At 41.2% G+C, this 23,080-nt stretch overlaps 2 protein-coding genes across 3 annotated transcripts in view; one reads left to right on the forward strand and one right to left on the reverse strand.

Annotated features, from left to right (window-relative positions):
• Positions 1-1,394: 1,394 nt before the first annotated feature.
• On the forward strand, positions 1,395-2,585 carry TEX38 (testis expressed 38; the record flags this gene model as incomplete). The annotated part of the gene is made up of 2 exons (XM_080693158.1): positions 1,395-1,437; positions 1,981-2,585. Exons 1-2 carry the CDS (start codon positions 1,401-1,403, stop codon positions 2,583-2,585), a joined length of 642 nt encoding a protein of 213 aa, XP_080549284.1. The 5' UTR covers positions 1,395-1,400.
• A 6,196-nt stretch (positions 2,586-8,781) lies between these two features.
• Positions 8,782-23,080, reverse strand: part of EFCAB14 (EF-hand calcium binding domain 14) — a gene marked incomplete at both ends in the record, with an annotated part of 40,252 nt that continues 25,953 nt past the window's right edge. The window contains 6 exons of one of the 2 annotated variants that reach the window (XM_080691002.1): positions 8,782-8,957; positions 14,037-14,162; positions 15,636-15,747; positions 18,129-18,215; positions 20,145-20,336; positions 21,340-21,426. In XM_080691002.1, the coding sequence (XP_080547128.1) occupies positions 8,782-8,957; positions 14,037-14,162; positions 15,636-15,747; positions 18,129-18,215; positions 20,145-20,336; positions 21,340-21,426 (780 nt within the window). Of the gene's footprint in view, positions 8,958-14,036; positions 14,163-15,635; positions 15,748-18,128; positions 18,216-20,144; positions 20,337-21,339; positions 21,445-23,080 lie in introns of both variants that reach the window. The other variant, XM_080691001.1, reaches the window with a different exon arrangement.

Raw genomic sequence — 23,080 nt, forward strand, 5'->3', positions numbered from 1 at the left:
AATTTGCTGTTCCCCCTGCTCAGACTTGCACACAGCTGCCTCAACACCTGGGTTCATTTCACATGTCAGCAACGCAAAGGAACCTTACACATCCTATTCTAGTCTGTTTTTGCCCCTATTACTTTAGCCTATTTTTTTCTTTTCATAGCAGTTACCATTATTCAAAATTTTCAAATCCTTGTTTCCCTTAATTCATGGAGCTTACATCCTAGAGGAGTGAGGCAGACAGCAAATAAATATATAATGTTAGGTGATGACACATGCTGTGCAGAAAAACAAAACAGGCTAAAGAGATGGAAATAAGGCAACATTAAGCAGAAACCTAAAGGAAATGCGGGAATGCTCTGTATGTATCTGTGTGTATGGGGGGAGGAGCAAGTACAAAGGCTCTGAAGCAGGAGCATGTGTCCCTTTCTTGTCGAACAGCAAAGAGGTATCTGAATAGCCGGGCATAGTGGTGCACACTTGTAATCCCCGCATTCGGGAGGCTGAGACTGGAGGATCGCCATTCATGGACAGCCAGAGCTACTTAGTGAGGCCCTCCATAATTTAGTGAGACCCTATTTCAAAATAAAGAATTAAAAATAGGGCAGGGGGTGTAGCTTGGAGGTCAAATGCCCCTAGGTTCCACCCCTAGACGCCCCCACACAAAAATATCTGAATGGGGGAAGACTGCTGTAGAAATGAGACTAAGGAGGTATGCAAGTGTGTGTGTGTGTGTGGGGGGGTATTGGTTAGGCTGCTCCAGGATTTGGAGGCCTTGGCCCAGGACAATGATTTTTAATCTGAGATGGAAAGACCCTGTATGTTTTGACCAGAGTAACTTGATCTAGTAAAATGATCATTCTGGCTACTGGTGGAATTTAGGTTATATGAGGTAAGGATGGAAACTTCCAAGGGTGACTAATTTAATTTGTTCTACATGTCTTAGAATATTTTTGGTTTAAGCCGGGCGTGGTGGCACATGCTTGTAATCCAAGTACTTGGGAGGCTGAGTCAGGAGGATTACAGGTTCAAAGCCAGCCTCAGCTACTTAGTGAGGCTCTCAGCAACTTAGTGAGACACTGTTTCCAAATTAAAATATAAGATAGGCCTGAGAATTTTGTCCACCCCCAGTGGACAGAGAATGGGTTCCACCCCCAGTACCACTATGTATGTATGTATGTATGTATGTATGTATGTATGTAGTGGAGACACACTGTGCCCATAAGAATCCCTTTCTTTTATTAACTCAGGAGCACTTTACAAGTACCACCTTGGAATGCCCAATGTTTAGAACCTGGTGACATCTTCTTTAGGGAACAATGGGGCTTGGGACTTCTGAGCACTCCCATTGGTTGACAGATGAGTGGCTGACTTTCCTCTCCTTAGAGCCATAGCCTGGGTACCGGCTCAACCTTATGGATTCCCATCAGGAAGACCTGAGCCTCCCTGGCAGTAAGTGTCTTTCCAGTCCCTTGGGCTTGGGGACAAATACTCAGGGGAGACCTGCTGCATGGATGGAGTGGTGGTTGCCTACATGGAGTGCTAAGCCTTAGGAGATATTCACCTCTAGGAAAGGATTCCTTGGAGGCAGAGGCCATACTCTGCCCATCCAGAGGCGATACATTGGTTCCCTGTAAACTCGTGAACCTTTTCTTCCTTGATGGTCTGGCCCTTAATGAGGCTTCTTAGTCAAGGGATTGGATAGATCCTGGGCTGGGAGTGAGGCCTGGCTTGAGCCTGGGCAGGTCATGCCCTCTTTAGACTAAGTGTTCCTTATCTGTAAAGGGATAAAGTGGCCCCTTAAGCTCCCTGGAAATCTAGCTTTGACTGAATAAGAGAATAATGAGAAAGCCTTTGAAGAGGGAGAGAAGGAGAAGAGAAACTAGTTAAGTGGATGAATGACTGGGTCAAGTCAGAGAGAAGAATGAGAAACAGCTCAGGCCCCAAGCTAGAACAATCAGTCAGCCCACTTCTTTTTCTTTCTAACTGCCTTAGTGTGGGTCTCACTGTACTTCGGATTCCTGGGACTGTGTGCTGTGGTAACTGGAAGCTGCATTCTCTTTCTGCACTGGAAGAAGAACTTGCGGCGGGAAGAACGTGCCCAGCAATGGGTGGAAGTGATGAGAGCCGCCACGTTCACCTACAGTCCACTGCTGTACTGGATAAACAAGCGGAGGCACTATGGCATGAATGCCGCCATCAACATGGGCCCTCCCCCTGCTGTCCCCAAGACCGAGACTGAAGTCCAGAATCCAGATCCTCTGTGGGAGCTGGACACCTCTGGAGACAGGAGCTATGCTGTCCAAGACAGCAGCCCCAAGGCGGAGGCCCCTGTTCCTCTTCAACCTGCCTTCGTGGTCCCACAGCAGCCCCTGTCAAACCCAATGCCACAGCCTCAGAGCAACTCCCCAGTCCCGATTCCCATCTTCCAGGAGGTTCCCTTTGCCCTATCCCTCTGCAACATACCTCCCATGCTGAACCACTCTGTCTCCTACCCTTTGGCCAACTTTCCTGAAAGGAATGCCCACTTCCATTCCCTTCCCACACTGGCCCATGTGGTGAACTGCTCCAACGCCAAGCCTTTTGCTTCAGAATTGTAGCCACCTCTCACTGAGGGTCAGAGCTTTAGATACCAGATGCAGAGTAGGAAATGGAGCTAATCTCAGGGAAATGGTATTGACAGAGAGGTCAGAGCCTATCTGGATGTCACATTATAAAAGATTAAAAAAATCCAAGTCTCTTATGTTTCATTTGCGTTTAGGGAGGGCATTATCTTCCTGCTGTTTCATGGGGACACTTTTTGCAAACTGAGTTGGATTTAAGTCTCATCAATACAAATGGGAACTGGTGCTGGGCTGTGTGGAGATGCAGTAAATCAGTACTTGTGGATGGGCTCAATATCCCTCTGTCTAGTACTTACACTAACACAAGAGTACCAGGCCATGGCCCAAGCCGCCAGAGGCACTGCTGCTCTGCAGGATGGGAAGCATAAATACCTGCCTCAAGTGTGACAGCCATTGAGGGTACACGGCTATGGTAGTCCACAGTGGCCACATCACGGGCCAACAGGTCATCTTGAGACCTGTGAGCCATACCACACTATGGGTGGAACGGCTACTGGTTCTTAGGTGGCTGTCTCTGTACATTATTCCCCACACATCACAAGAACACTGCCAAATGGTTATCTCCCATGATCATCCTTTCTGATGAAGAGGTTTCAACGGCAGATGTCCTATATTATGTTGCAGAGCCAGTTTTCCAATTTATATCTACCTGGCATCAAAGCTCCTGATTGTCCCACCATGCCCCATAGTGTCCCTATCTTAATCATGTCATGTTAGAATATACTTGGTGAATGCTTTAGGGCATGTGAGGTGTCTGGTCTGTGGATTGGCTTGGATGAAGGGCCAGTTAGTGTACCTCCTAAGATTATACATAGAAATACATCCATAGTTTATTTTTTTTGGGAATTGAACCCAGGGACATTCTACCTCTCTGCTAAACCCCCAGTCTGTGTGTGTGTATGTGTGGTCTTGGGGATTGAACCCACAGCATCCTACCTCTGAGCTATACCACCAATCCTAATTTTTTTTTTTTTTTTTGCAGTACTGGGGATGGAACTCAGGGGCATTCTACCTCCAACCATTATTTTATTTTTTATTTTGAAACAGGGTCACACTGAGTTGCAAAGAGCCTCACTAAGTAGCTGAGGCTGTCCGTGAACCCCGATCCTCCTATCTGCCTCCCAAATGCTGGGATTACAAGAATGTGCCATGCCTGGCTCCTATTTTTGTGGGTCTGGGGATGGAACTCAGGGGCATTTGACCTCTGAGCTACACCCCCTGTCCTATTTTTTATTCTTTATTTTGCAACAGGATCTCACTAAATTGCAGAGGGCCTCACTAAGTGGTTGAGGTTGTCTGCAAACTGTGATCCTCCAGTCTCAGCCTCCTAAATGCTGGGATTACAAGTGTGCGCCATGACACCTGGCTCCTATTTGAACAGGGTCTTACTAGGTTGATGAGTCTCCACTACTTGCTGAGGCTGTCCTGAGATTCTGTCTTGGCCTCCTAAATATTGAGATTACAGCCGGGCATGGTGGCGCACGCTTGTAATCCCAGTATTTGGGAGGCTGAGACCGGAGGATCGTGGTTCGCGGACAGCCTCAGCTACCTAGTGAGGCCCTCTGCAACTCAGTGAGACCCAGTTTCAAAAACAAAGAATAAAAAATAGGGCAGGGGGTGTAGCTCGGAGGTCGAATGCCCCTGGGTTCCACCCCCAGACCCGCAAAAAAAAAAAAAAAAAAAATTGAGATTACAAGCATGTGCCACCACACACAGCTTTCCCCGGTGTTTTGTTTTGTTTTGAAATAGGTTATGGTAGGTCACTGAGAATCTTGCAGTGTTGCTGAGGCTATCTTTGAACTTGTAATCTTCCTGTCTCAGCCTCCCCAAAACTGGGATTACAGGCATATACCACTATGCCCAGCTCATAGTTTGTATATTTGTATGTCTGTGGTACTAAGGCTTGAACTCAGGGGTGTTCTACCTCTGAATTATACTCCCAGCCCTTTTTATTTATGTGTTGAAATAGGGTCTCGCTGGGTTGAGAGTCTTGCTAAGTTGTTGAGGCTGGTCTTGAGCTTGCAATCCTGTCTTGTTTTTTTGTACTGGGGTTCCTGGAAACCCTTCTACCTCCGGGCTACACTCCCAGACCTATTTTATATTTTTATTTGGAAACAGGGTCTCTTAAGCCAGCAAGGCTGGCTTTGAACTAGCGTGATCCTCCTGTCCCAGCCTCCCAAGTGCGGGGATTACAAGTGTGTGCCACCACGCCCGGCGCAGTCCTGTCTTAACCTCCCAAGAACTGGGATTACAGGCATTACCACAATGCCCAGCTTGTGTGTGTGTGTGTTACTGGAGAATGAACTTCAGACATTCTACTTCTGAGCTATACCTCCACCTGATCTTTTATCCCATAAATTAAGATCCACCATGTGAGATAGTAATAATTTTTATACCCTTTGGAAATGGGCAATTGTTTCCTAAAAGGAGACAAATAATTACTATCTATTTGGCTCCAGTTTAAAGAAAGCTCACCAGTTTTGTCACAGAATACAAATTTCTCCTTTTCACTTTGAAGATGAGCAAACCCTCTCAAATTTAAATGATATGAACTTTGTGTAGATTTTCCTGAGGGGAAGAACCACTCAGGTTTTGCCTGCTTGTGGTGTGGGTGGGACTGCCAGAACTTAGTGTACATATGTAGTCAATTTTTATTTTCTTCTTCTTTAGTACAACATGGGCAGGGGTTCACGTCTCTCTCACCTTGGCCCCTTCTACCTTGCATATGCCTAAAGGCTGAGCCCTGCAGCCTCGGTTTCTTTCAGGCCAAATACTGCAATTCTTAAGGTAGATTCTTCAACATTACTTTGTGTCCACCATCTGTTAGTCCTTGCTTTCAAGGATTCCATGAAAATAGGGATCAAAACAGATTTTTTTTCTCTTAATAATCAGGGAAGTGGGGGATGCTTTAGTCAGACACAGTGAGAGAAATAGGAAATGTTTTATTTAGATAAATTAAAATGTCTGTATTACTGATATGAAATAAGCAAAGCAAAATTGAGTCATGAAAATCTTGAATTCACTCCCTAAATGGAACCAAAATTGCTTATACATTACCAAAATAGCTCCACTAAAGCAAAGTAGATTTACACTTCTTAATATGAGAAAACAACAAGGCAGTCTAGGTTCATATAACAAACAATACACACTATATAAAGTCTTAGGAATACCCAAATGTGTTCTGGTTTGGTTATGAAAGGGAGCACATCTCGCTGGTGTTGGCAAGCAAGCCAATGAGGTGTGTAGCAAACAAAAGCTGCCAGTAAAAACAACTCAACAGGCCATTATAAGTAGGAGCCCATCACAGTCAGAAGCCTCAACTGTGACCAGCAGGATCAGAAAGGGGGGCTGACAGGGTTATGTCCAGCAACCACACAGACAGGAATCTGCCACAGAGGGGAAAAGAGCCAGCACAGGGAAAAGGTGCCCACCACTCAGCTTTGTTGTACCAGACCCATTCTAAGTGTCTCTGCCCTCTGCAGTCATTTTGAAGCCAGGTTCTCTTTCTTTGGGTCGTCTCTTTCTACATTACTTGTTTGCCTCTCTTAATATATGGGGAGGCTTTTTAAGTAAACATTATGCCAGACAGTGTAAGGCAACGGAACAAAAGGATCAAGAAATACTGCTTTGGGAAACTGAAGAGAGAAGCAATTGGAGCTATAGACCGAAAGCTAATAGAATTTAAAATGAAAGCCAAACTCACCATGACCACACAATCTCTCTCTGAGTTGAGATGTTGTAGGTGAGGCTTGACTCAGCTCAATACAAGGCACTGGATGGGTAAGCAAGGATACCATATAAACGAAAATTCCAAATTAACATTGAATGACAGGCATCTGGGACTCTTAAACCAGTGAGTCTGTTCAACTTTAAGCGAAGGAAGACAAGAGACCTGCTTCCTCAGGAGATTCAGTAGTTTCCCAGGCAGATGGCAAGGGCATCGCAGGCCTGAGTGTGGCATGGATGCCTCTGGCATGCTCGGTGAGGGAGGGATGACACTACACCTGGCTCAGAGGTTGGCAGACAAGCAGGAGGTGGGAAGAACAGAAGAGACACTAAAAAACCTGACTTCTCCTTGGAGAGCTACTGAATGCAAAAGAAAAGTAGATACCACGAAGAGTTAAGGTTTCTGCCTATGAATAAGAACTTGAAACGACAAAGGACAAGCTACATTACCCTCAAGTATATTTCATATAAATCAGTTCTCAAAAAATACCTTCCAGGTACAGATGTACTATTTATGGTACAGTATATACAAATATAGCAGTATAATTCAATTTATTGCTAGAATTTTATTTGGTTGTTACAAAATTTGTAAGGGTGTATATATTAGAGTGTGCGGGGAGGGGGGGAGGAATAGAAAGCAACCAGAAAAGCAGAGTTATCTTCAAGTTATCTAAAGTGTCAGGCTAATTTTAAATTATATATTTTTTCCAAGAAAGTAAAATAGCATAAATGGACAAGGGAAATGGTAAGGGGAAAAAATTTTTAAGGGAGAAACATAAGCCTTAATGACATATGCAGACACATTTGTAGGAAAAGACTTAACTAAATTTTATTATTTCCAGAAAAAATTTTAAAGTTAGCCAACACCAAGCTGAATGTCATGTAAAGAAAAACAAAAACAAAACCAGCCTTTACATGCTTAAGGGTACTGGACTGCATCCATGGCACAGGGCAACTTGGACACAGTTAAATGAAATGGTCTCTACTAAAGAAGTCTGTCACAAGAACTTCTCTAGTTTCTCCCTGACTTGACTACAGCAAATTTAAGCTTTGTAGAGGTTTCTTTTTTTGTTGTTTAAAGACTTTCTAGAAAAAACAATGCAAGTCTAACGCAACATACGGGTGACATGGAGGTATTACTCCTTCCAGTCCAGATCCACATAAGTATTACACTTGCTTTTATTATGTTTGAAAACCCTTGCTGCCATCACACAAAGGCTCCTGCTCCAGGTCTACCAGCTGTAGTCTGGCATCCTCAGACAGAAAGCCTCAAGCTACTTCTGAACGGATAATTTTAAGGAAAGTGAATATGACTTCACACATTTCATTTTATAGCTTTTCGGGCCTTAGTCACGTCACCAAGAAATACAGCAGGTTCTTGGGCAGCGCCCAGGTAAAGTCTCAAGGAGTGTAGTTTCCTGGGTCAACAGCAGCAGCACAGCTTTCCTCCAATGCTCTGGTTGGCCAGTCTGAGACAGTGACTGGGGACTTCAGCAGGGCCATTCAGAATGGAGACAGCATTGAAAGTAGGAGCCAACTACAGCCTTCAGACAAGACTTGAGTAGGTGGGTAGGGAAAGATAATTAGTTCACTTGGGGGAAAGTATAGTTCCTCACCCAATAACATTTATGATCATAAACCCTAACGAGGATAAAAATGAGAAAAATCCTCAGTAAGACTTTTCTGGTTCCCAGACTAGGATTAACTAAGGAAACTGGAACAAAGACCCAGAATTGGACTTTCTGGATCCTGGATCTGGCCTTGTCCCCACAAGGTCAACTCCCTGTATCACTGTCCCTGTTACCCAGCCGCCATAAGCCCCACGAGAGCACTGGGCCTTGAGGGATGCCTTAAGGAGATGTGGACATAGTTTAAGCTGCTATCCAAATCAGGTTAGTGATTTTTACTAAGTCATTTGTTCACAACCTGTTCAAAACCATTCTTCCTACTTTCTATCCATTATGCACAATCTTTCTTTCATTTAAATATTTACAAACAGAAAAGGCCTATATTTTAAAGAAGAGACTTTTCTGAGTCTCTATAAAGTGCAGCTAATTTAAGGCAAATTTATAGAAATATAAAAGGTGGTTTATTCTCTCTATATACACATTTTCCAGTTTTAAAAGTTAAGGTCTCCTCCCCTCAAAAAAAGGAAAGAGAAAAAAAGAGGGATTTTTTTTTTTTCCTGGCAAGTTTTAAATGTAAGATTTTACTGTTTTCAGGAAATCACAGATTTCTGAACATCATATTATAAGTAATATAGTTTTCTTTTTTTTAAAAAATAACTTTCATGTAGCTTTTCCAAACACGTTAACAGGTGGCAACATGTCTGCTACAGTAGTTTGGAGGACTAGAGGTGATGGGTGAGTATAAGCATTTTTTGTTATATAATTAGATTTTAGGTAGTCCAGGGAATATGACCATTTGTAGAATATGCCTGATGAGGCTAGACACCTAAAGCTACTCTTAGCTCCAGGAATGAGTATCTTCCGTCTCCATTGGAATCAAATGCTCTCAAGATGTCTGGCTCTGGCATGGTAGAACCTAGGGAGTTCCAGATTTCCTTGTAGGTCAGGTTCCCATCCACATCCTGGCCAGTCTTGTGGAATAAATCCTGAAGATCTGTCAAAAAAGAATTACAAAAAAAAAAAAGTATATGTCTATACAAATAGTGAAATTTAGTTAATAGCCTCAGCTGACTTTAAAGCATTAAAAGAAAAGCTACTTTTGCAGATATTGTTTCCAAAAGGCAATGCTTAGGATGCCACTAAATCAGAAAGACTAATTTTTGATCTTTACGAAAGAGAGAAATATTATACTGTACTATCCCCCCAAAATAGAAGCAATGACAGAAAATCATGGGAGAAATGAATGGACTGGCTTCCTCTCTGGCCAGTGCCTTCCCATTAGATTTCCCAGAATTTAGTCTATGTTGAAGGGATGGAAAGGAATGTAGAGCCCTATTTGATAGGAGCTAGTCTATAAAACAGATCATGGTATACTGTGATTTCTTATTGGATGGCTGAGTGGGGATTGGAGGGATTAAAAAAAAAACCTTTTATACAACTTTTTTTCCCAACAAGTTAAAAGGTGGCACCGTGCCTGCAACAATACTTCGGAGAACTGGAGGGGTGATGGGCAAGCAAAAGGGTATTTTTTGTTATGTAAGTAGATTTTAGGTAGTTCAGGGTATATATCCATTTCTAAAATATGTTCAACAAGGCTAGACTCCTATGCAGTAACAATACCAAAAAATCTGCCTCATACCACAACATGAATAAACTAGGAAAATATCACACTTTTAAAGAGGCATATACAACATATACAAATCGGGTGTGGTGGGCAGATAATCCCAGTACTTGGGAGGCTGAGACAGGAGGATCACAGGTTCAAGGACAGGCTCAGAAACACACTGAAACTTAGACTATCAGTAACCTATTGAGCTATTGAGACCCTGTTTTTTTTTTTTTTTTTTTTTTTTTTTGGTGGTACTGGGGTTCCTGGAAGCCCTTCTATCTCCGGGCTACACTCCCAGACCTATTTTTACATTTTTATTTGGAAACAGGGTCTCCTAAGCCAGCACACGCGGCTGGCTTCGAACCTGCGTGATCCTCCTGTCTGCCTCCCAAGCGCGGGGATTACAAGCGTGCGCCACCACGCCCGGCGAGACCCTGTTTTAAAACAAAAAAATAAAAATAGCAGGGGTATAGTTCTGAGGTAGGAAGCCTGGGATCACCCTCCCCCAAAAAAAAGCATACACAAGGCTACATACTGCATTATTCCATTTATATGAAAACATCTCAAATAAGCAAATTCATATAGTTGCCAAGAAATGGGGAAAGGAAACTGGGGAATGACTGTTTAATGGGTAGTTTCCTTCTGAGGGGATGAAAAGATTGTGGAATTAGATAGTGGTGATGGTCACACAATCCTGTGGATGTACTAAAAATCACTCAGTTATACATTTTAAAAGGGCAACTATTATGACATGTGAATTATATCTCAATTAAAGAGATCCTTCTATCCTTAATTTCTTCAGTGTTTTTAGCATGAATGGGTATTGAATTTTCTCAAATGCTTTTGTGTGTCTATTGAGATGATCATGTGGGGTTTTGATGTTGTTGGTGGTATTGGGGAATGAACCCAGAGGGGTTCTACCTCTGAGCCCTTTTTATTTTTTTATTTTGAGACAGCGTCTCACTAGGTTGCTTAAGAGTCTCACTATGTTGCTTGTCCTCACTATGAGGTTGTCCTTGAACCTGCAATCCTCCTGTCTCAGCCTCCCAAGTACTGGTATTACAGGCATGTGCCACTATGCCTGGCTCATGTAATTTATGTGATTTGTTCTATAATTTATGTGATGGATTATGTTTATTGACTTGAAAATGTTGAATCAAACTTGCATTCCTGGAATGAAACTTACTTGGTCATGGTATGCAATCTTTTAAATGTGATATTTTAGCGATAAATGCATATCCACGTTTATAGCAGCACAATTCACAATAGCCAGACTATAGAATCAGCCTAGGTATCTATCAACAAATGAATAGATTATGAAACTATGGTATATACACACAATAGAATTTTTCTGAGCTATAAAAAAGAAAAAACTTATATCTGCAAGAAAATGGATGGAATTAAAGAATATTATGCTAAGCAAGATTAGCCAGGCTCAGAGAGTGAAGGGCCAAATGTTTTCACTTATATGTGGAAGCTAGATAGAAACAGAGAAACAAAACGAACTTGAGATAAACAGGGAAGATCGCAGTGGAATGGTGGAAGGAGATTTGAGGAGGGAAGTAGGGAGGTGAAAGAGATAATGAAGAAAACAGTTCAAATAATGCTGTTCATATATGAAGTTATCAATACTAATTTCAAAATTATGTACAGGGAGGAGAGAGTAGGGTGGAATCTACAGAGAAACACGCCAAGTACTGTGGGCACGTATGTCCCTATCACTCTGAACCTCACTGTGATGCTTAATTAAATATACTAAGAATGTGTGTGTGTGTGTGTGTGTGTGTGTGTGTGTGTGTGTGCGCGCGCGCGCACACACTGGGGATGAAACCTCCAGGCTACACCAGACCTATTATATATTTTGTTTGGAAACAGTCTCACAAAGTTGCTGAGAGACTAAGTAGCTGAGGCTGGCTTCGAACCTGTGCGATCCTCCTGTCTCAGCCTCCCAAGTGCTGGGATTACAAGTGTGTGCCACCATGCTCGGCTTAAAAGTATCTTTTTAAAAAAGCATTTGATTAAATTTTTATAAACATATCACTGATTAAAAAGAAAAAAGCACCAGAGGGCTATTTATCTCTTCAAAATATGTTCTTTGCTGGGCTTGGTGGTGCATGCTTGTAATCCCAGCATTTGGGAGGCTGAGACAGGAGGATAATGGTTCGCTGACAGCCTCTGCTACTTAGTGAGGCCCTTTGCAACTCAGTGAGACCCTGTTTCAAAATAAAGAATAAAAAATAGGGCTTGGAGATAGAATGTCCCTGGGTTCTAACCCCAGTATTACAAAAAAAACAAAACAAAACAAAACAAAAACAAACACAAACAAACAACTCTTTCTCTCCCCCTGAATATAATTTTCTTTTGGGAGTCATGAAAGAGAGTAATACCATCAATTGATCTCTATCTTTCTTATTTCTAAGGTACTATTTCAGCCAATAGGATTGGAGAATTTCTATCAATAGTAACATGTCTCTTTAGCAATCTTCCTAACTTCTTTTCCTTTATTCAAGGCTACTTCTAGATTTTTTTCCCCCTCTGTGGTACTGAGGATAGATCCCAGAAGTGTTCTACCTCCGAGCTACACCCCCAGCCCGATTTTTTATTCTTTAGTTTGAAACAAGGTGTCACTAAGTTGTGGAGGGTCTCACTAAGTAGCTGAGTCTGGCTGTGGACCTGCGATCCTCCTGTCTCAGCCTCCCAAATGCTGGGATTACAAGCGTGCGCCACCACGCCCGGCTTTACTTTTAGATTTAACAGGCTTCTTGCTGTTTGGGATATGGGAAGCATAAAAATGGCCCGAAGGGAGAAAAAAGAGTTGTAAGCCTCAGTTCATAAAAAATTCTTATCAATAACTTCTCAGTAAGGCCCTTCTCACTCCTGTCATAGGCCTAGTTAATTCAGCTAGTAAAGCCTCAAAAGCTCTCTGAACACCAGAAAAAGTAGGTCTTCTTTTCAATGCCTGCCACCAAGTGGCTAGATGGAAAAACGTGTGTGCGTGCGTGCGTGTGTGCGTATGTGTGATGAGTTTATACAACATGCCATGCACTTGGTAGCAGTATTCAAATTGCAGCTTTAGGACATTTGAAAAATGCTGAGAACAGATGTGCAAATTTAATCTGTCTTCCCTCCCCCACCCTTCCCCATCAATTCTTGAGGTAATGATGGAGGGGGGAGGAGGCAACTTGTGTTGCTCTTAAATGCTGCACTATCTCTTCACCCCAGAAAATTGAAAGGGAAAAAAAAATCAGGGATAGGGAAAAAGTGATTACACTTCAATAGCGATACAAATCTTTAAGTGTTCTATGCTCTAAGCAGTAATTGCAGCAGTAGTAATGCATCCATTCATTTAACAAATGTTTGTGTGTCCCAAGCTCTGTGCTAGAAGAGACTAGGAGTGAACAACACACAGACCTCATCCACAGAAGTTAAATTCTGCATCTCCAGAGGAAATTGCAAGAGCGACATGTACTAAGTTCAAGCAAACACAAATGATAGTAAACAGAAGGAGTCCTGGGAGGAAATGTTTCCTGGTGGAATGGTAGTTAAGCAAAAGTGATAAGCCAGAAAAAGAGAAAGGTAGGTGGACAGGAACGGGTGATTTTCCAGGTAGTTAGCAAGTGTGAAGTCAGAAAGTCTTAACATCACAACAAGTAGAATGCACTCTTGGAAATGAGCCACACATATTTTCTGTGAATTTTATTCTTCTTACTAATGTTTATTCTGCTGATTTTCAGGAAAAGGCCCTCCTTTTTGGAGAGCCCTAAAAATAGGGTCAACTTTATTTTGTTAATTTCACAGTACTGTATTTGCTTTCATGCCTTTTACACTATACTGTCATTGAGGTAAGTACACACACACACACACACACACACACACACACACACACACACACACACACATTTTCTTTTTAATGGTCCTGGAGATTAAAGCCAAGGGTGCTCTACATCTGAGCTATACACCATCAACCCCATTTTATTTTTTAGTATGAAACAGGGTCTCACTAAGTTGCTGAGATGCTCACTAAATTGCTGAGGCTAGCCTTGCATCTGCAATCCTCCTGTCTCAGCCTCCCAAGTACTGGGACTGCAGATGTGCATCACCCACTGACACTCTATCTTATACTGTATTTTCATTATGTAGGATGTGCTCTAATGGATGAAGACCGTAGAAGCATTAAAAGAGAGACAATATGATACACTGGTTAAGCATGCAAGCTTTGGTGTCACACAGCTTCAACCTGTACTGTTTGGACTTAGCCAATTTCCCTATAAGTAAAACAGGTATAATACATAAATATCTATGTTTACTGGATGGATATCTGTATTATATGACCTGATGCATATTAAGTTTCTGGCCCACAGAAAGTATTCAATAAATATTAGATATCATTTTTTTACAGGTTAAAAAAATTTGTTAATTTGAACATCCCCACCATTATCCCATAGTTATAATTCTTAAATTTACCTTCAATGCTAGAAATTCCTGGGAGGGAGATAGGTCTTAGTTGGGCAGCTTTCTCCATTTGGGCTCCAGAAAACTGTGACAATTTTGGCAATGCTGATGGCTTTGATGTGAAACTCTGTACTTGCTCTGTGACAAACATATAAGCTTTAGTATAATCAAATCTAATACCCACTGGGTGTGGTGGCGCACACTTGTAATCCCAGTACCTGGGAGGCTGAGACAGAAGGATCACAGGTTTGCGGCCAGCCTCAGCTACTTAGTGAGGCCCTCTGCAATTTAGTAAAATAGGGCTGGGTGTAGATCTCAGAGGTAGAGTGCTCCTGGGTTCAATTTCCAGTATCGGAAAAAAAAAAAAAAAAAAAAAAAAAACGAATGTCCACTGCAAATAGTACTGAAAGTCACATTTTAGGGCAATTGCAGGTATACTTAATTTAAGAGGAATAGCTGAGAATAAGTAGCATAGTGACTATGTGACATTAAAGGCTTGGCTTGAGATGTTTGTGGGCAAATGAAGATGAACCAGCATCACATTAAAGTCTGAAGTAGTCCAACTAGAATATGTTATAGAATTTGAGCATCTTTAACTAAAAAATCTTAAATGGTACAAAATCCAGAACTTTTGAGTGCCAGCAAGATACAACAAGTAGAAAATTACACACATGACCTCATGTGACAGATGGCAGTCAAAATGAAGGTGTACAAAAAATATCTCATTATGTATAGGCAAATATTCCCAAATCCTAAATCTGAACTGCTTCTGGTTCCAAACATTTCAGATAAGAGAAAATCGAGCTGTAGTATAAGTTAGCATTAACATGCTCAGATGGTAGGAGTTTAAGCTTAAGTGACAACAGCATAGTAGTTGGATATTAAAGATCTTCTGACATCCTGGGAGATGTGTAATAAGCCCGGTACATCTACCAGCCAAGCTGGTGCTAAGTGTGCTACCAATGAGATTATACGCAACAGTGCTAGGATGAGGCCTCCCGTGTAGTTCTGCCTTCCACCCATGCACATCCAAGGGAGGCTGTAAAGCTTTTCCAAAACTGAAAAATATCTGTAGGAAGAGGGGTCAAAGCTGACAGAGTCAGCTTGTGTTCTGCTATGAACACAACATAGGGCCTAAATGAGTGGAGGCTAATACATCTACTAATACTGATTAGCTATGTTCCTGCCTAAAGCCAAGTACCCTTCCAATCCAATAATCCCATCATTATATGGTAATAATTCCCAGAAGGACTAATATTTATTTTTAAGTAAATTTTATGCACTTAGAGAAGTGAGAAGACTCCCATAAACAACATTTAGGACTGGTTTAATATACACTATGACAGTAACATTTTTGCCAATAATTGGATGCAGACAGCATGGAGAAGTCAATTTCCAGCTAAACATTACCCATTCTTCCCTTAATAGACTGGAGTACAAATCATGTGCAAAATGGGCTTTTTCTAAATGAAAGCAAAGTGCATCAGCTTCATCTCAGTGCGCTCAGGCATCACTCAGTAGGCATGGTCGTGCTGCTGGAACACCTTCCCCACTCCCTGTGTGGGCAGCAAGCTGCCCAAGCCTGCGTGAAATATTCAGAAGCCAGCTCACCTTCATCTGCAGTCTCTGGAGGCCTGTTGCTCTCAGGTTTGTTTGTAAGAGCACTGATCTGCTGCAGTTTCTCTCGTAGTGTGGATACCTGAGAATTTGGACTATCTTCTTTCTGTTCAAAATAAAGATCACAGAAGATTGAAGGTGGAAGATCTTATGAGATCTCCTCTATGTTCCCAGAAACTATTTAGCATGTACTGCTGGACCCTAGGTTCCTTTAAAAGCAATGATAGAACAAATCAAATGCTAGGGATATCTCTGGTGCTCAGTGTTGATGAGTGTTGAGCTGGGTTTGAGGCTAGACCATTAAGAGGACATTATGCTCCAAATGATCTGACTCACTGTGAACCCTTTGCTGATGGGGAAAGGCATGCATGGTCAGCAGTAAAGGAAAGGTAACCCTGGTCAGGTGCCTGTGCGATATCCATTTCCTAAATGAGAAGGCTATTGTTCTCCAGGAGCAATTCCACACTAATAACTGTCCTGAATACTTCACATCCCCTTGTGACCTGACCACTTGAGGCAGAGCTTTATGCTCTTACTGCCTTAAAAACAAACAAACCCCAAAACAACAATAACAAAAACACAGTTCACAAACAAAGCACAAGTATTCCCCTGTACCTCCCTCTGTTCCCCTATGGTGATTATTTAACTGGTGGCAGCAACTGACCGGAACATAAAGGAGGAGCGGTAATATTTCTAATTCAAAGTCTTACTTTTATCTTAAAAAAAAAAAGCCCTCCTACAATTTGCCTTTCTCAGGATGATCTAGTGTGGCAAATAAAAATATTTAATTATAAAGTGAAAAAAGCCTGGCTTTTATGAGGCTACTTTCTAACTGCTTAAACAGGTGTGTGCTAAAATCTGATCCTATGCTTATAAGAATATCATCTCACATTTCTTTTCTTCTTTTTTTGTGGTACTGGGGATTGAAGACAGAGGCATTCTACCTCTTACCTACACCCCCACCCCCCCAGTTTATTTAAACAGGGTCTCACTAGGGTGCTGTGAGTCTCATTACATTGCTGAGGCTTTCCTTGAACCTGCAATCCTCCTGTCTCAGCCTCCTTTGGGATTATAGGCATGCACTACCACACCCAGCTTCACATTTCTTTTATTCAATATGTATTTACTTCTCTCTCCTATCTTTATTTTTACCTTTATAATTATTGTATAGTAGGTCATTTGGTTTATTTAGGAAGCTCCATTATTAATCTATGTAACAAAAACTAGGTATTAAACGTTTGAAGAATAGTGGTAAGAACACATTTCATCTGGTTAGGATGCTTAGATGCTTAGATGAGGTACCACAAGGAGCCTGAAACACTGGATGACAGTTAAAAACACGAAGTGTCAGAGTAAAGCCAAGAACTTTAGGTGAAAGTGTGTAATGGTGTTATGTTCTGATCGTCACTGTTATAATGTGAACTATTGCTAAAATCACTATTACTTTCTGATAACACCCAAATGTTGTTTGTGCTCAACATGTATAACTGGCTCTTAAAATTTTCTTGTCATTCTCTAAGGGAGGTTTAAAAAAATTGTAGAAGCAGTTAAAAACTCAATAAAAGCCCAGCTTATGATGCATTAAAATGTTAAATATACGACTTTATCTAGACAATACAAAATTGTTAAGGATGAAAAAATAAAGACAAAAATCATTACATCAAAAGCTTTAGGTACTATGGCTCCAGTCCAGTTCACTTTCTCTCAATCTCATATCCTCTGAACTTCTCAAATGCAACATGCAATTAGATCTAAGATGACACTGTAGTCACTCAGTCACAATCTCCCAGACTTTGCCTTTATCTTAGCCTTGGGATTACAAATAATGTTAAACAACACTCTAGAGTGTGCTACAATCAAACTTTCTTTCCTGGGATATCAAAGTATAATCACAGATTGCTTATTTCATCTTGACAATATGTCTGGGAAGAACCAAAAAGAAAAAGGTATAAGATGAAAAGACTGGCTTAAATGTACTATGAATGTACTGATACTGCTACCTAAAATAGAAAATAATTTTGAGATTGAACATCATTTTTAGATTATCTATGTCTCTGTCCCTCCATCATTAGTATAGATAACTATCTTAGCTTGAAAGTCATTTCCCTAGGGAAGTCTTTCTGATCTTTGTGACCCCCCGATAATACCTGATATAATTCCTCTGCAACACTTATCAGACTTGTGATCAATTATCTGTTCACTTCTGTTAATGATTTTCTGACTGATGGAATTTGAGCTCACTAGAATAACGGTCATATGTCTGTCCTCATCTCTGTGGCTAGGTTGGTACAAGGCAGGAACCAGATACAAAATTTACTCATTCACTAGTATACTAATTATTAAATTAGTATACTAATTTAATAATTGCTTTGTTTTACAGTTTTAGCATGTGAGACCAAAGTGCCCCCTCTGAGAAGAAAGCAGAAGGCCTGAGCCAGAGAGGCTGATACACTTATTTTTACTTCAGAGTAAACATTGTTTATTTACCTTTATGCTTTGAGTTTTTATGGTATCAGTTCTGTTGGGCACTTGATTCAAAGACTCTCTTTTCAGAGTGGCAGCTCTATCACCCATCTTAGAGGGCAAAAAGGACAAGAGGAAAAGATTAAAGACAATCATTAAAACTTGAATAGCATCTAGTACTTTTTAGATAAACTGATCAAGCTTATTCAAAGGGTCTCAGATCACTTTCAACAGAAATGGCAGAGTGAGAATGGGAAGACAGAGGGAGGAAATTCACAGAGAGAAAGTAGAAACTGGTGCGTCTAGTTTCAGTCACAAGTTTAAAAACTCTGAAGTATGAAAGGTAAAAGAACTTCTACCCAGATACAGGCTAGATAAGATGCTATTGGAAGAAACAGTAGGACAAATGGGTGTTATTACCAATTATCTGTTGGAGAACAGGGATAGTAAGGGGAGATTAGGGGCAGCAACTTTTCATAGTAAGCCTTGAAAACCTTCAAGGTTTGACATTCATCAAATCATCCAGGTTCCTAGCTCCTACTTAGATTAGCTGAGTTCAAAAGGACTTTTAAAAATAGGACTCCTTTAATCTCCATAGCCTTGTAGTAAATTATACACCTCTGTAAAGCAAGAATGGGAAATAGAAGGGGATAGGGATAGGTCGGTCTTTCTACTCCACCTTTTAAAGCCACATCCGGGCAACTTGCCAAGGCTAAATTGTGACAGAGCCAGTGCAGGCTCTCCTTGTCATTTGCCAGAGTTTGACTTTACTTGCAGGCATGCTTCCAGCCTTGGTGGCTACTTGAATTTACTTTATGATTTTCTGTATTTGGATTCCATTTTTAAATACATGCTATGTCTTTGCTTTATGAAATCTTTAAGTTTGGGGCCTTTAGCTGTTAAGAAATAATCCACAGAGATCCCAGCACAATGTATTTGTGAAAGGTGATAAAAAAAAAGTACATTTTATTCATGAAACCAGGAAAACAAGTAAATTGTAGGGTCAGTCAGCATCAGTGACTCAGCAGGTCACTCAGTTTCCTTATATGTAAAATGAGGGACTGAATTCAATGATCTCATAATGTGAGCTGGTCTGACCTGATTTGCTTTAAATGGATTTCTTGACATTACGTACAAAGACTTCCTCCTAAGGTGTAGACAGAAGCTGGATAAATCTGAAAGCCAAATTCTGGCTTAAAGAAATAGAAAAAGATTTTTGGTAATGGACACTGTCACTACTCCCACCTCTAACATCTTAAAAAACAAGTGGCAGACTTCTTTGGAAATAAGTGCCAAACTTTCCCTACCACATGGGGCACTGGTAACATGGGGCACTGGTAACATAAGAGACTCGTCATCTCTGCCAAAAACTTGTGGTGAGGCCTTGACCCCTCCACATTTCCCTTTCCAAATCTGGACTAGCAACGCCTGTGCCACTCACAGCAGAGCTAGCATTAAGCATTATAGAAGACATGGACTACAAATAATACAAATGTATGATCTCCCAAATATGACAAAAGACTGTTCTTAAAAAGTGGTGGCATGGCTGGGCGTGGTGGCACACACTTGTAATCCCCGCGCTTGGGAGGCAGAGACAGGAGGATCGCACAGGTTCGAAGCCAGCCGCGCGCGCTGGCTTAGGAGGCCCTGTTTCCAAAATAGAAATGTAAAAATAGGTCTGGGAGTGTAGCCTGGAGGTAGAAGGGCTTCCAGGAACCCCAGTACCACCAAAAAAAAAAAAAAAAAAAAAAAAAAAAAAAAAAAAAAAAGGTGGTGGCATGAAGGCACACACACTTGGGAGGCTGACACAGGAGAATCGTATGTTCGCGGCCAGCCTCAGCTACTTATAGTGAGACCCTCCACAACTTGGTGAGACTCTGTTTCAAGATAAAAATGAAACAGAGGGCTGGAAGTGTAGCTCAGAGGTAGAATTCCCCTGGGTTTCATCCCCAGTATCGAAAAAAGTGGTGCAGTGTCATCCAGGTACAAATAAAAACAGTGCAACACAGAACATGTCACATAAGGTTTGAAAAGGCTTACCATGTTGGAGGTCAGGTTAGCTCTGTTTTCTACTCTGCTCAGAGCAACCACATCACTTTCTATCAGGTTGACTCTCTGGGTAAGGTTACCGAGTGTCTCATTCATCCCCTCCAGTTTAAGATCATTCTGTTTCTGGTATACCACTAGGGTACTGTTTACCTCCTCTAAAGAGTTATGAAGGTACAGGATATCCTAGAGTGGAAATAAAGCAAGTTGCAGAATCCAGCTAAAGATGCATATTAGACAAGCAGGCCAATAGCACCCATTATTATGTCTAGGTACTGATGAAGTAAACTCCTTTTCCAGGTTGTGACCATCAATTGCCTGTCTTTACTTTGTCTCTTCTACTCTAAATTGTTCCCAGGTTACTCCCTCTGGAATTGATTGACCTCAGCTAGACAGGAGGGAAAAGAGTTGAAAGAAAACTACTTATGTGATTTTCTGACTGGTCCCAGAAAGTATAAAGTTTGGGAATTGATTTCTCAATGTTTACCTGCTGGCAGAAAAGCCTGCTGGGTTATTAACTGAAAGTCCAATTAACCTAATTTGTTAGAACAAAACTACCTTAGGAACAATACCAATTATTGAATTGGCTTGTAACAAAACCATAACAAGTAGTGCATTATTTAGTACATGATTCAATTATTTTTATTGACATTCTCTAGTACTGATTGCTACTTAAAATAAAATGATGACTATAGGCTTTAAAGGGCATTAAAATCAGGACAGAAATTCTTCTTAGTGAAGATTTCCTTTATTCTCTTTAATGTGATTCTGAACTCAGTATCAGTTTTTTCCCCCTCCTGCCTTTCCTCTTTTTCTAAAGTCTTTTAGACTTTAGAAAATTCTAATTTTCAAGGATATGCTTCCTAACATTCTTAGAATTTACTGTGGCTCCAAAGAGCCATCACTCTGCATTAATCTGCTATCCATCTATCTTTGACTTGCCCAGATTGCTATTTTTCATAGAGTTTCAGGATAATCTGGTCATTCTATGTCTTTCAAGATGTGAAAAGGAATTTACTTTGCTGATTGACATGCAGGGGAAAAAAGCAGAGAAACAAAGAAGAGACACAGCAGTACTCTGGATCCCCAAACCAGTGAACAGATGCCTGAGGCCTGCTGAGGCACAACAGGGTGAAGCCCACAATCCAGGTCGCCTCCATAGACATCATGGTCCAGAGACCCAAAATACCTGTTTTGTATTCTCACTGTGGGTTTTATTGTCAAGTTCTGATGTAGCTGAAGGTGATGGAATGATCTGGTTACTTCCACTGGTCTCTTTCAAGAAGTGCCGATCCTGTCAACACAAATGGAGGTCAGCGTAAGCAACAAGTAATTACTAGGTCTACTTAACCAACTGGAATGGTCCTGACACATTTTATCCCCTTCCCAGGTGCACCCACAGTTTAATCTACAACCATTAAGAATCTTCAACCCTGCCGGGCGTGGTGGCACACGCTTGTAATCCCCGCGCTTGGGAGGCAGAGACAGGAGGAATGCATAGGTTCGAAGCCAGCCGCGCGCAGGCTTAGGAGATCCTGTTTCCAAATAAAAAAATAAAATAAAACAGGTCTGGGAGTGTAGCCCGGAGGTAGAAGGGCTTCCAGGAACCCCAGTACCACCAAAAAAAAAAAAAAAAAAAAAAAGAATCTTCAACCATTAAGAATCTACATTTCAACTAGTTCTGTGCTAGGCCCTGAGGACATCTCAGACTTTTGGGGATGACTACCTTGAAGCATTGGCTGGAGCAGGAGCACTCAGATTACCCCCAAACACTGCAATCTTCCTAGTTTGCTTCTTAGCCTTTTAATGGAATGAATTCCCTAGAAAACATTTACCTGCCCTCCTCCCATAACTTATTATCCCAGAAAAACTATGGAATCACTAGAATGTTCCTGGGACCAACTCAGTCTAAATTTGGGATGGTGCCATCATATCTACTGAACTAACAGGGCAGTCACATAACCACTGACCTCAGGCTTTCGGTATAATCAGTGATACTAAACACTATTAGTTTTTCCCTTACAGCACATACTAAGATCTATGAGGGCTACCCTTCTTTTTCCATTCCTTCCCCCTTGCTCTAGACTCTTTTCCCAGAGATTGAAGTATAACATGCTTATGTACATTTTTTTCCTATTTGTGGGAAGAACTGCATGGCTTAATCCTTCATAGCTTGTAACTATCTCTTACCATACACTATCACAATAGGAGGATGACCACTGGCAGCCAAGAGGCAGATTTAATTACAACAGAATGTAACTGTGGTAAAAATAAATTATTTTCCATCAAATCTGACATACTAGACATTTATCAGCCCTAGCTTTATGAGGGGGAAAAAGGGGCAACATTAAAGAGAAGGGAAGGGAGAACCTATTTCTAGAAAACAGAAATTTTTCATTTAGGAAAAAAATTTGAGGAATTGATTAATTATCTGGGCATGGTGGTATATGCTTGTAATTCCAATACTTGAAGGGTTGATACGGTAGGATCTCAAGTTTGTAGCCAGCCTCAGCAACTTAGAGACCCTGTTTCAAAATAAAAAATAAAATAGGGCTGAGGATTTAGCTCAGACATAGAATGCACACACACACACACACACACACACACACACACACACACACACACGAGAACATAAAAGAGAGAGTGGTTAATTACTGCTGAGTTAGAGGGGTCTTTATTTTATGGGTCAATTACTCAGTAACAGATGGAACTAAAAGGAGCTGTCTGGACACCTACATCAATACTTTTCTCTTTGAGTTAGCCCCACTAAATAGCAAGGAAGATTACTGGTTCTGAGGAAACTTTTGTGTACCTTGAATAGTCCTGATTTTATGTACCTATAACTCATCTTTCTAACACGACAGAATGGGCTGTGCATCATCTTTTACCATTCATGAACACTTCATGGAGCTGTTACCCACTAAGTGATT

This window comes from Muscardinus avellanarius (assembly GCF_963383645.1).
Source record: "Muscardinus avellanarius genome assembly, chromosome: 3".
NCBI lineage: Eukaryota > Metazoa > Chordata > Mammalia > Rodentia > Gliridae > Muscardinus > Muscardinus avellanarius.